The sequence below is a fragment of the Corvus cornix genome, chromosome 1 (genome assembly GCF_000738735.6).
Source record: "Corvus cornix cornix isolate S_Up_H32 chromosome 1, ASM73873v5, whole genome shotgun sequence".
NCBI lineage: Eukaryota > Metazoa > Chordata > Aves > Passeriformes > Corvidae > Corvus > Corvus cornix.
In genome coordinates, this window is record NC_046332.1 from 114,695,828 (window position 1) to 114,708,336 (window position 12,509).

At 42.0% G+C, this 12,509-nt stretch overlaps 1 protein-coding gene across 1 annotated transcript in view; it reads left to right on the forward strand.

Moving 5' to 3' along the window:
- DSCAM (DS cell adhesion molecule) overlaps positions 1-12,509 on the forward strand; it is a 445,238-nt gene that overhangs the window by 419,165 nt on the left and 13,564 nt on the right. The window contains exons 30-32 of the mRNA XM_039553256.1: positions 280-429; positions 4,118-4,315; positions 7,707-8,009. Of these exons, the coding sequence (XP_039409190.1) occupies positions 280-429; positions 4,118-4,315; positions 7,707-8,009 (651 nt within the window). The remainder of the gene's footprint in view (positions 1-279; positions 430-4,117; positions 4,316-7,706; positions 8,010-12,509) is intronic.

Sequence of the window (12,509 nt, forward strand, 5' to 3'; positions counted from 1 at the left end):
TCAGCTTTTCAGGAGGATGTTTAACAGTCTGCCTCAGTTGCACATCTCTAAGGTGAAATCACCAGGAAAAATGAAAGTTATTCTTTAGTTTTATATGGGCTTTGAGTTTAAACCCAGAGGCTCCTTCCCTTCAAAGCCACCTCAGCCCTGCAGGGAGCAGGCAGCTGCCTCTGCCCGTGGTGTCACTGGGCTGTGAGTGCCTGGGGACTCGCTCCAAAGCTCTAATGAAGGCAAAGCCAACACTCTGTACTCATTATCTGATTATTTTTCCACTTACAGATGACAGATCAACGGTTCTGCTCACTGATGCTGACTTTGGAGAGACATCCAAGCAGAAGTCCCTGACTGTCACCCACACGGTCCATTACCAGTCAGTGTCACAAGCCACAGGGCCACTGGTGGATGTCTCTGATGCCCGGCCAGGAACAAGTAAGCACGTCAGAAAATAAGTTTTTATCTGGAGAGGAGAAAGCTATAACAAAATAAATACTCTGCTCCTGCATTTGCATCCTCATCCTTCTGTCTGAGAGTGGAGAGAAATCTATTTAGGTCAGCAGAGGACATTTCTTAAACTATTGCACTTAAGTGATTCAATATGGGGGAAATTGCATATGCATCTGAAATGGAGGTGTAATTTGAAATAATTCATACCTGGCCTTCATTAAACACACTGCATGCTAGATTTTAATTTCCAGAATTTATTGGGTAAATTACCTTAATGGCTTTTAGTGTCTAATATACTTTTTTTTCCTCTGTGATCAATCTTTATTGTATTTCAAAAACAACATTCCTCCCTACCTCTCCATCAGGCAAAAAAAAAGCAATTCTCATTATTACTTTTTCTGAAGAAGTTATATTTCTGGCTTTAGTTATTATGGTAAATTACTTTTCCCGGATATATTCATGCCAAATTATTCTTCAAGTGATTAAAATACTATCATAAATTAATATACTGATGCAAGCCATTCTTCTCATTCCTCTCATGAATATGTTCCATATCTGTGTAAATGGGGAAAAATTAAAAAAAATACTAGCTTGAATGATTACTTATGAGTTAGAAATGTTACCAAAGTGTAGTTCATTGCAGTGTGCAATTTTTGAAAACTCTTGGATTACTTCTATGCCCTGACCATTTCAGAATTTAATTGTTGATTTTGGTGAACATAAATGCTGAAAGCTCAGTTGCTAGGACACAGATTATTTGAAAAACCCATTTTCAGTCCAGTCTTTACAAATAATAGGTGTTGTAGCCCTGGCCCTGGTGCTTTTTTTGTTCTTTCAGCTTTTTCAGGTCATTCCTCGAGGACTAGATTTTCTAAGGAGAGAGGCATCATGCCAAACCCTCTTGCCTGTGTCATACCACAGAAGTTTATGGCACCTTGCTTACTAATGGCTTTTTGTGTGCAGTTCTGTGCTTCATTCCTCTGCAGCCAGGGAGAGAATTCCTTCAAATCAAATGTGGATTTAACTCATGTGTAAGAATATGATCTGTGTCCAGCCCTGCTTTGGAAATAAAAATCCACCATCGCTTTTATTAAGCAGTACAGATCTGATAGCAGCAGTGTACAGGGCTGGGTCAAAGACTTCCAGGTAATGTTCTCTGGATTTAAGACACTAATCCAGCTCTGCTGCAGGCTGGGTGATGGGATTTTGTCTAGAGCCACCACTTCTGCTGTGAAGAGGAGAGTAGAGCCCAGCTGGGTGGCTTGGAGGTTATGGACCCTCCTGTCTAAGCCCACTCACATTCACTGAGTGACAAATACTCCTTTACAGCATTTTTTGAGTTGTTCTCTTGTCCTTATTTATCTGTTTATGAATGAGATCCTCTGTGAACCTTTGCCTTGCTGACCTCAGCTCTCTCCAGTTACGTTTGACAGCAGAGCTGGCATAACCAGAGCACCAGCTGTGTTTCCATCCCACTGCCAGCTCTGGAGTTGCTGTGCCTGTGCTGCACAGCCCCTTACAGAGGCACAGCTGGAGCAGAGCTCCTGCTCATCAGGACAAGGACTGAGCTCTGTGTGCTGACAGAGGCTCTCCTGACTCGTTCCCATTGCTGGCAAGATCCTTCGGGGTCACAGGATCAGAGTTTGAGGTCCAGAGGGATGTCTGGGCACGGGTTAGTCCTGCCCCTCTGCTTAAAGGGCTGGTTGCTCAGGAACACCCCCAGATGACTTCTGAATGTCCCTAAGGATGGGGGACTCCACCACCTCTGTGGGCAGCCTGTGCCCCTGCTCAGCCTCCCTCACATCAGAGTTTCCTGATGTTCAGGGGAAAGCTCTCAAGTTTCTCCTTGTGGCCATTGCCCCTGCTCCTCTCACTTTGCACCACGGAGAAAAACTTGGCTCTTGCCCTCTTGCCCTTCAGGTATTTCTGTACATTGAGGGCATCACCCCAAACCTTCTCCAGACCAGGCAGCCCCAGCACTGTGCCAAGAGCTGTTCCCACCAGCACTTTCCTTCTGTTCTTCATGTTTCCCCTTGAAGGAGGCTCACTCCTGGCCACACCACAGCCACGTGCCACATTCCCAAGGGGTGGTTTGCACCACACCAAGCACGGATTTGGATGTTGTCCATGTGAGGCAGCTCTGTGCTGCACTACCAAGAGGATCAATTATCAATGGCACCGGGCTCTAATTTTTCCACTGCTGTAGGGAAAAAAATGGAGAAGGATCAGATCATTATTTATAAATAAATGCCTTGTTTCTTTGAAGGAGCAGAATACAAATTCTCACTGGGAATGCTTAGGCAGAAGCAGTGCTCAGAGTCATTATCTGGGTATTGCTTTTTCTTTCAATTTCTTCTGCTGAAGTCTCTTACCTCAAAGACTGACAACTTCACCATTTGAATGTCAAAGAACATTTTGAATAGATTTGAATCTTTCATTTCTAATGCCCTTTCTATTGTTAGTGATATCCTTTCAGAAGCTTCTAAGAGAAATCCTTCAGTACTGATGCAGTCACAGTTTGCCACATAATGATTTCTTCTCTTGCACTTGCTTTGTTAGACTCACTTTTAGGGCAGAATGCTTTATTAATAAGTTCAAGGAGGCCAAATTTGGCACACAGTTTGCTTTTACAAACTTGGTCACTACATTATCCCTACGTTAATTTAACAAGTAGAACATTGCTGACCTTAAACCAGTAGCAGATGATTTTTGACGTTTAAGAAATTGTATTAATTTACTAATTGTTTCAAAGCAGTCAAATCTTTATGAACCTGTTCCTACTGAAACTCCGATGGCACTGCTACTTATGTCTTATTAGCTTATGTTTTATGTCTTGGCCATGTGTTAAAATTGGGAATATGTAGCTGATCAATATTGTAATATAGTAACAGTATGTCCAGAATAGGGAATTATAGCCCCACATTTCTGAGCACATCTATTTAAAAACTGAGAGCAGATGCCTGCTGCAGGGTGTTTCTGAGGGCACATCTATGCTGATAATTTACCTTGCACTTCACTTGAGGTGTGGTGTGAAATCCCTGACCAAATCTACTTGCCTTGTGCTCTTTCAGTTCTCAGGGTGGTTTTGGTACTGGAGAACTGGTTGTCTTGGAGTAAAGGGATAATGAATGTGTCAATGGAAGAGTGATGGGGCCTTCAGCTCTTCAGTTCCACCCTTGATAAAATGTCGAGTTTCATTAGAAAGAGAGTAGTTCTAGAGAAGCATCAGCGGTTTGGTAATGATCAGCATTAACACTGTTCATTTTCTTCCCCCCAAAAAGAATGTCTTGAGTTTGGGTCTTTTTAACCAAGATGATTTCAGTGGCCATCCCCTTCTGGAAGGGGGAAGTGAAGGGCCAGGCACTGATGTCTCTGGTGACCCGAGGAAATGGCTGGATCTGTGTCAGGGAAGGGTTAGGCTGGATATCAGGAAAAGGTTCTTCACCCAGAGGTGGCTGGATAAATGGTCGCGGCCCCAAGGCTGCCAGAACTCCTTGAGTGTTTGGACAACACTCTCAGGGATGCACAGGGTGGGGTTGTTGGGGTGTCTGTGCAGGGCCAGGGGTTGGACTGAATGATCCCTGTAGGTCCCTTCAAGCTCAGGACATTCTAGGACTCTGTGATTCTGACAGGGCTGGTTTCCTTCCCAATCCCTCCCTGCAATCCCTCACAGATCCCACCACGAGGAGGAGTGCCAAAACCGGACCCACCGCGCGCAACCGCTACGCGAGCCAGTGGACCCTCAACAGACCCCACCCCACCATATCAGCTCACACCCTCACCACAGACTGGAGGCTCCCCACCCCCAGGCCAGCAGGCTCAGTGGACAAGGAAAGTGACAGCTACAGCGTCAGCCCCTCGCAGGACACAGGTATGGACAGGGCTCCCCGCAGGGAAAACGGGACAGCAGCAGCTGCAGGAACCTTCCTGGTCCTGGGTGTGCCTTGTTTGGAGCTCGGGTGTCATTATTCTTCTCTTGCCAGGGTGGTTTTTCTGTAGGTGATTTATGAGGGGTGCCACAAATGCTTGTAGAGATAATGATAACAAATATTGTGCTTCTGGTTCCTCATTCCACACACATCCTTTGAAAGATGTCCTTCCTTTAAAAGACAAGGTGGTAAATTTTCCTGTAGCTTCCCCAACCAAAAAGCAAAAGTAGGAGAATTTGACTAGGAATGGACAGTATTAGTAACCAGAATATCCCTGAGTCATATATGGAATGATTTTAGGATTTGAACAACATTCAGGTAAGTATTTTTATTTTCCCGTTCATTTAATATGTTCATTTTAAGTGGAGGGAAAAAAACAAAAAAGAGGGAAAACTCTGGAATTAGAGTCCAAGTAAAAATCCATTCATAGCACTGAATCCTGCAGCAGCTGGCCAGGATTTTCCTGAGAAACAGCTTGGGGTTTATTCCTCTAGAGGACAAGTGGGGAGACACTGAATACATATTCTGCCTGCAGTCCTCATCTCTTCTCGATGCCTTCACATCATAAATGCAACTGTAACTTGCTTTCTCCACTGTCCTACACTGAAAAAGCAACAAAAAAGGTAAATAAATGAGTAAATGATTAAGTAGAAGAACAGTCATGAAGGAAATCTAATAAAGATTAAATGAGAAGAAAGGTAAAATATTTCCCAAAGGGAAGTCTGACCAAAGTGAATTCAGGCTTGCTCTGGCTTCCTCAGAAGGAATTGCCTGCTGTCTGTCCTGATTTTAGGAGAAAGGTGTTCATGTTAGAGCTACAAAGCAGTGGGTGTGACTGGCCTTCCACCATGAAAACCAGTATGACTGGTTTTGTTCTCTGGATAGGAACAAGTATCTGACTTCACTTAGATTTAGGAATTTACAGCCTGGAGTTCTCATTGTTTCATAATTCACCCTCTTAAACTCATAGACCCCGATGTTCTCTCCATAAGGTAATGGCAGTCAATAGATACCTCCAGCCAGCTGACAACCTTCAGGTAGAATTATCATAAATTTTTAAGATTAACTCTAATAGATATACAGATCAAAATATAAATTACAAATCTCCTCTCAGAAACCCTTTTTGTAGACACTCCAGATTTCAGGTGCATTTGGATGTGCTCCAACCTGTTGTCACCCAAGGATATTTTCCAGTGAGTGTGGCAATAGAAATTAAATTTGCTGTGTGGTTTAGTAGACAAACTATGTAAAATTATGTAAACACACTTCATAATTTATATTTTAACAAGCCTACTTTTCTACTCTGTGTCTACCTTTGAGCTCATGGTGATTTATGTAAGGGATAGCAAGCTTTAGATCATGCTCAGGAAAGGTTTTCTTGTGCCAAAAAAGCAGCTCTATTACACCACTTGGTTTCTGGGAAAAGAGTAGAGTCCATTTAATTTAAGTGCTTCAGAAGTTTAAAACTTTCAAATAAACATACGTAGCCAAATTATGTGTTCAAGAATCAATTGAGCTAATGTGCACATTTGATCACTTCTCCAATCTGGAGTTCAGATTTCTGGAACTGGTTGATGCAGTTGATATTTGGCAGAATTTAGCACTTATCAAAACCATTCCAGGCTTACAGAGCAGCAGCTTTTGAGCTTAGGAGAAATGCCTGGCAGCAGTTCATAGCTGTGACCAAGTTCAAATGTTCTAACTCGAGGCCATTAGAAATTTCCTGATCAATCTATATTCGTGAAGTTCAAGAAGTTTCATAAAGTTCACTCTGGGCTTGGATAAACTTTTATCAAATCTAAAGGACATGTCCAAGCAGATTGGTCTGGGAATATTCTCCCTCTTGGCATGGGATATGGGAAGCTGCAGGTCCTGATCTTCATGGACCAAGCTGTGACCTTTGCATGACCATGATATTCACATGCACTGCTCTATGGCACTGGTCAACTGCTGCCTCCTGGCAGCTTCCAGCTGATCAGAAATTTGGAAAGACATCACAGTGGTCTGATTTACAAATCAAATGTCAAAAGGAGAATGATATTTCCTGTGGGTGGAAAGAAAAGAAAAAAAAAGAAAAATCAAAAGAAACCCTGTTAAGTTCTGGTCAGCTCAAAATCTTAAGCAAGTTACAGCATATTGCAGAAGTACTTGTCATTTTAAATAATGGATGGCCATATTTACAAGTGGCAGGAGTACTGTTCTTCGTGCACAATGAAAACTGATGCAGGGGTGCAGGCACGCAATAAAAAAGATAAAGATTTGCAATAACGACATCCACTTGCCTTTGGCTGCTAAAATGAGGTCCATTTTTATGAATTAGCTATTACACTGTGCCTGTTTATTGAACATCACCAACAATGTCTGAAATTGCACAGATCTTGTGATAAAACACGACTTTTGCCCACGGAACTTTTAAAAGTCCTCTGCTCTTCCAGCCCACTGGAGTAGAAACACTGTGGGTGCAAGAGCCCAGCAGTTCCATCCCTGCAGAAATGAGTCCTGCATTTCCAGAGTGCTTTTTAATGTATCAGTAGCCATTTACATCTTCAATAATAGTGTTGTTTAAGAAATATTGATATTCTCAGAAGCTCATCAGCAGAAAAGAACAGCTTGTAGGTCGTAATAACCTGTGTGTCAAGTATGAATTCCATTAGCCTCAGCAGCACTGAAAAAAGGCACCTGAATGACTGCAGGCTGTAGTTGCCAAATATTGCTTTCTTAAGACCTTTGTTCCAAATGAAATGAGTTAGTGTTTTACCTGGTGTCTAGAGAGACAATATCTGAGAGCTACTGCCTTTCTCTTTGACCTTTGTTCTCAGGACTTTCCAAAAAAAAAAAAAAAAAAAAAAAAAGTATGATGGAAACAGGACAAAAAGACTGTCCTTTCTCACCTGTACATAACCCCAGTGAAATATTTCTGAGATGCATTAAAAAGACAATGTAAAGAAGATGTTTCTTACTTTGCTAAATCTGGTTTGTGGGTTTGAAACCTTTTGAAGGCATTTAAGATTTAGAGAAATGTTTGGGTTTTTTTTAAAGTGGCATTTTTCATGTAGTAGAGGTTATTTTTTATAAAAGAAACATGAATTTAATGCTAAGGCACCTAATGCTGCTCACAGGCTAAGACTTCACTTTAGATTATCAGTAATTGTTGAGTTCCTGACTAAACTAACACTTGTGCAGGCATTTACAGCGAAGCAGATTCACTTAAATCACCTTGATAATTTCAAGGGCTCTCTGCTTTACTCTGAAATACTATGCTCGTGGCTTTCCTCCCAAAAACGACTGTGCAGATGTTTTCTCTCTCCCCTCGTTCCCATTCCCGTGGCTTAGATCGAGCGAGGAGCAGCATGGTCTCCACAGAAAGTGCCTCCTCTACGTACGAAGAGCTGGCGAGGGCCTACGAGCACGCCAAGATGGAAGAGCAGCTGAGGCACGCCAAGTTCACCATCACAGAATGCTTCATATCAGACACCTCCTCGGAGCAGCTCACGGCAGGGACCAACGACTACACGGACAGCCTCACCTCGAGCACGCCGTCCGAGTCGGGCATCTGCAGGTTCACCGCGTCCCCCCCCAAGCCTCAGGACGGAGGGAGGGTGATGAACATGGCAGTTCCCAAGGCACATCGGCCAGGTGAGGCAGCAGAAGGAAGGTGGTGGTCACTCTGGGGAGGGTTTCACCCCACACACCGAGGCTGGGAAGCAGGAGAGGGTAGATCACAATATCTCCTGGAGCTACTCACAGAGATAACTGGGGTTTGTTCCAGTTAATAGAATGTGTGAGCATATTCTCCCATGTATAGAAAACATGGGAATTTAGGAGCAGAAAAGAGGCTGGCTGAGCCATTAAATCCACTCCTCACACTTGCAGCCATCAGGCAATTGATCCTTCTGGGATAAATAAGACCATATGTGGGTGCATCTGCCCATCTCCAGCTCAAACCAGTCTCTAATAAAATGTCTCACTGCTGTGCTTCGTGCTTGGGAGCGAAAGTTCGCTCTCAGTAACTGCTCATAAAGACAGATTGCAGGAGATGTGCTTGTCCCTTCTGCCTTGTGGCTTGTTAGACACGGAACAACCCTTTGGTGACATCCTGGAGCTGTTACACTCTCTCTTTGACACCACCTAAATATCAAACTTGGGATATCTAAATCAGGGGGAGAATAAAAAAAAGGCAGAATTTAAGGCTCCAACTCCTTGCTGACTGAAGGTACTTGAGGGGCATCCAACTCCAGGGCTCAATCAAATTTCTAGATCACAAAGATGCTGTTTCTACTGATACCTTTCTTCCTAACAGCACAGGCAAGTTAATTGTGGCACTCTGAGATCAAGCAGGTTATAAAATCTCAGAAGATTTGTCAGTCTTTGTTACAGGATACAGGATGTGGCACTGCACAGGAGGATTGAAATGGGAAAAAGGCATAATTATATTTGTTTGCTTTCTGAAAACATGATTTATTTTATTTTATTTTATTACATACATTTGCCAGTGTGAGTGCTGCCGCTCAGACACACAGAAAGTAATCAGTGGTGCTCATCTGTGTGAAAAAGATTAATTAATAATCTATTTAGGGTCTTTTGCTTAATATTCACCATAACAAGCAGTGGTTGTGAGGACAGAGGAATAGAAGGTAGGCAGTGGGGTGAGGAAGGGTCATTCAAAAGCAGGAACACTGGAAAGAAAGCATCAAGGATTTGGCTAGAGAAAGCTAAAAGAAAAATGTGGGAAGAAAAAGCCCAAGCAGAAGGTAGAGAGTTATAATACTCAAGGCAGGAAATTAGTGTGTCACACAGATAGATAAGGAGGAAAATAAGTAGGAAATAAAATAGTGGGAGAAATTGCTGATTTCTGTGTAGTCACAGGGTAGAACCACAAACCCAGGAGCTGTAGAAATAGATAAAGATAGAACTACTTTTCATTTCTAACTCCAAAGAAGTAAGATAAATATTTGTCCCTGTTCTGCTAAAGGGAAGCATCTCCATTCACAGCTAAGTCAAAACTGAACTCTTTCCTTCCAAGCAGTCAACAGATATTTTTTATCATTTCTTTAATAAACATCTTGCTCTCTTTCCTTTCATGTTCCAAATACATTACTTATGCATATTTAGTGTTTGGAAATATTCTAATATATTCCATATAAAGCTGATTTTCTCTAGGGCATATAGAACCAAAATTTGGTCCCTGTGCTTGAGTAAAATCTTCCAGGGTTGGAACAACCTTAGAGCCCCTCCAGTGATTTACAGACTTGTAGTCATGTTTAGCTCTGTTAGTTTTAATGGCTTTATTTTTTTCCCCTACTTTTCTTGATTAGCTTTAGCTTTCCTTTGCAGCAAGGAAATCAAATATATTATAAAATTAATAATTAGCTTCATTACCTTGAAAACATAATTGAGTGTTCCAGTGGGGCAATTTGAATGCTGGCCCATAAATATTGAATAATGCATTTTTAAAGGTCACTTTATGAAGGGTTTTAAACAAAACATATGGATAGAAAGAACTTTCAGCAGTAGCAGACAGACCAATATTTAATTTTCAAGCTGTTGAGGAAACACTTACTGGGCATCTTTCTTTTTTTACCCACCACTTCAGAAATTTGCCAGAGGCAATTAGTAATTCAAATACAATTAATCAAAGTCATTCTCCATTTCAGAACATGGAGAAGAAATAAAAAAACTTAAGGTATTTGGTTTCAGTAGATGAGGACGTTTGAGATAAATCACTGTTCTGCTTTATTCTTCCTTGAAGTAAATCTTTTCTTCCAAGAGAGTTTTCACCTGTTTTCATGGTGCTTTGGTTTCCTTCTCAGCCAATTCAATCTTTCTGGGAAAACATCACTTTCAATCACTTCTCTCTCCTCCTTCTTAATTTCTGACCTCCCTTTTCAAACTGCTGCCTGTTGCAAATTACAGTTGCAGTAAAGTTCAAGAGTTTGCAATGAATACTCTGTTTTTCAAAATAATCCCCAACAATTATAAGAAAGTCTGAAGAAAGACTTTTAGAAAAAGGTATTTTGATAAATGGGACATTTGGAAGTGAATCCACCCAATGGCAAAGCTGCAACTTAACTCACAAAAGGAAATGGTGGAGTTTGCTGCTGAATTCCCAGGGATGGAGATGAGGCCAAGAGGCTTCTTGGTTTCTGCACCCTCGTTTTTGTCCTTCTTGAAGACAGGAGTGACATTTGCTCTTTTCCAGTCCTCAGGCATTTCTCCCAATCGCCATGATCAATCAAAGACCATTGACAGTGGCCTCAGTGCCATCTGCCAGTTCCCTCAGCCCTGGTAGGCACATTCCAGCAAAGCCCATGGATTTACACATACCCACTTTGCTAAAGCATTCCCTGGCCTGATCCTTGTCCACCAGGGGTAAGTGTCTTGCTCCAGACTGTTCCACTGATCTCTTGGACCTGGGCTTCCTGATGGCTGGTCTGGCTAATGAAGACTGAGGCAGACAAGGCATTTAGGGTCTCAACCTTTTCCATGTCCTGTGTCACCAGGTTCCATTCAGCAGTGGGGCCACATTTTCCCTGGTCTTCCTGTTGTCTCCTATAAATTTACAGAAGACTTTCCTGTTGTCTTTGACGTCCCTGGCCAGATTCAACTTCATCTGGGCTTTGGCTTTACAACTCCCCAAGCAGATTTTTGGAAAAAGATAAGATTAGAGCAGGTTGTCCCGAGCAGCTGTGGCTGCCCCTGGATCCCTAGAAGTGGCCAAAGCCAGGATGGACGGGGCTTGGAGAAACCTGGGATAGTGGAAGGTGTCCCTGGGGTGGCACTGGGTGATCTTTAAGGTCCCTTCCAACCCAAACCATCCTGTGATTCTGTGACTATTTGTAGTTCCTGCTTCATCACTAACAACCACATCGTTATTCTCCCTTTTGTAGCATCACATTACAGACCACCCAGCAAACTGGAATTGCTGCTTAACAACAGCCTCTGCACAGCTCCCAAAAAGTGAAGGGATGGATGCACACCTGCACATGAGGTTTTGGGGACTGCACAGAGCTGTCAGGCCTAATCTGCCCAGGCCTTGAAAGTGACCCACTGTAGATGGTGACATTTTTCAGGACGCCATCAGAATAGTCGTGTGTCCCAGAAGGCATGTTAAAAGAGAAAATTGAAGCAGTGAAAACAGCACAGCAGGATTTTAAAGCTGTGGGATAAATCACATCCTTTACAAAAGTAGGTCTTCTTAACTCCTGTGCACTGTTAAAGTTCTTCATGCTGTAAAAATGATGGCAACACATTGTTTTTGTTGCATCTTTCTCAGCATCAAAACTCCCAGAAGTTTAGGATTGGGATTATTGTTCTCCTCCCCACAGCTGTCATTAACTACAGGTTTGGTTAGTAAGATCAGGTCCTCAAGGAATCATTTAAGTAGAGCAAAACTGAGGCAATTTTTTCATATAAATATTCATAAATTTCAACAGTTGTAACCCCAAGTTTACCTGTGAGGTTGACAAATGAGTCAGCCCCTCATCCTCCAAAAAAAGGGACAGAAATTGGAAAGAAATGTACTCTCTTCCTACCTCCCACTGTGCCATCAAAGAGTCTGTAATGCAGAAAAATGGAAGATAATTGTAGAGGTTCAAAGAGTTTTATAATAATGTTCCTTTTTTCTGTTTTAAGAACAATAATCACAAATTGAGTTATCATAACAATTATTCTTAACTGCAATAAACATTGCTGCAGCAGTTTATTAAAAATAGATTCCTGTTATTATAATTTTAAATCTCAGTAATAGCCTCAGCCAAGAAGCCCGTTGGGTTTTTTCTTCTCTTTACCCCTAAATTATTGTGCTGGAGAAAAGAACAGCTATTAACTGGGAAATATTTTGATATTCTTTGCATCCCAAGTGCTATTTATGTCTGGGGGCTTTTTGTGGACAGACCACGTACTTGCATCCCCTGGCAATGGAGCTCGTGCTTGGAAGAAATAACATCTGACAAGGGCTTGAAAGGGAAATATCTAGAAAATTTTAACTTCTTGCAATTTTCAGAAACCTTCTTTCCACAGGGGTACTGCAAAACCCAGACTCCCAATTATATTTTTCTCTTCTGCTAATCAGCAGTAAAAAGAACCTTTGCTAATATATGACATTGTCCTTAAGAGTTAGTTTGACTTGGATCAGGA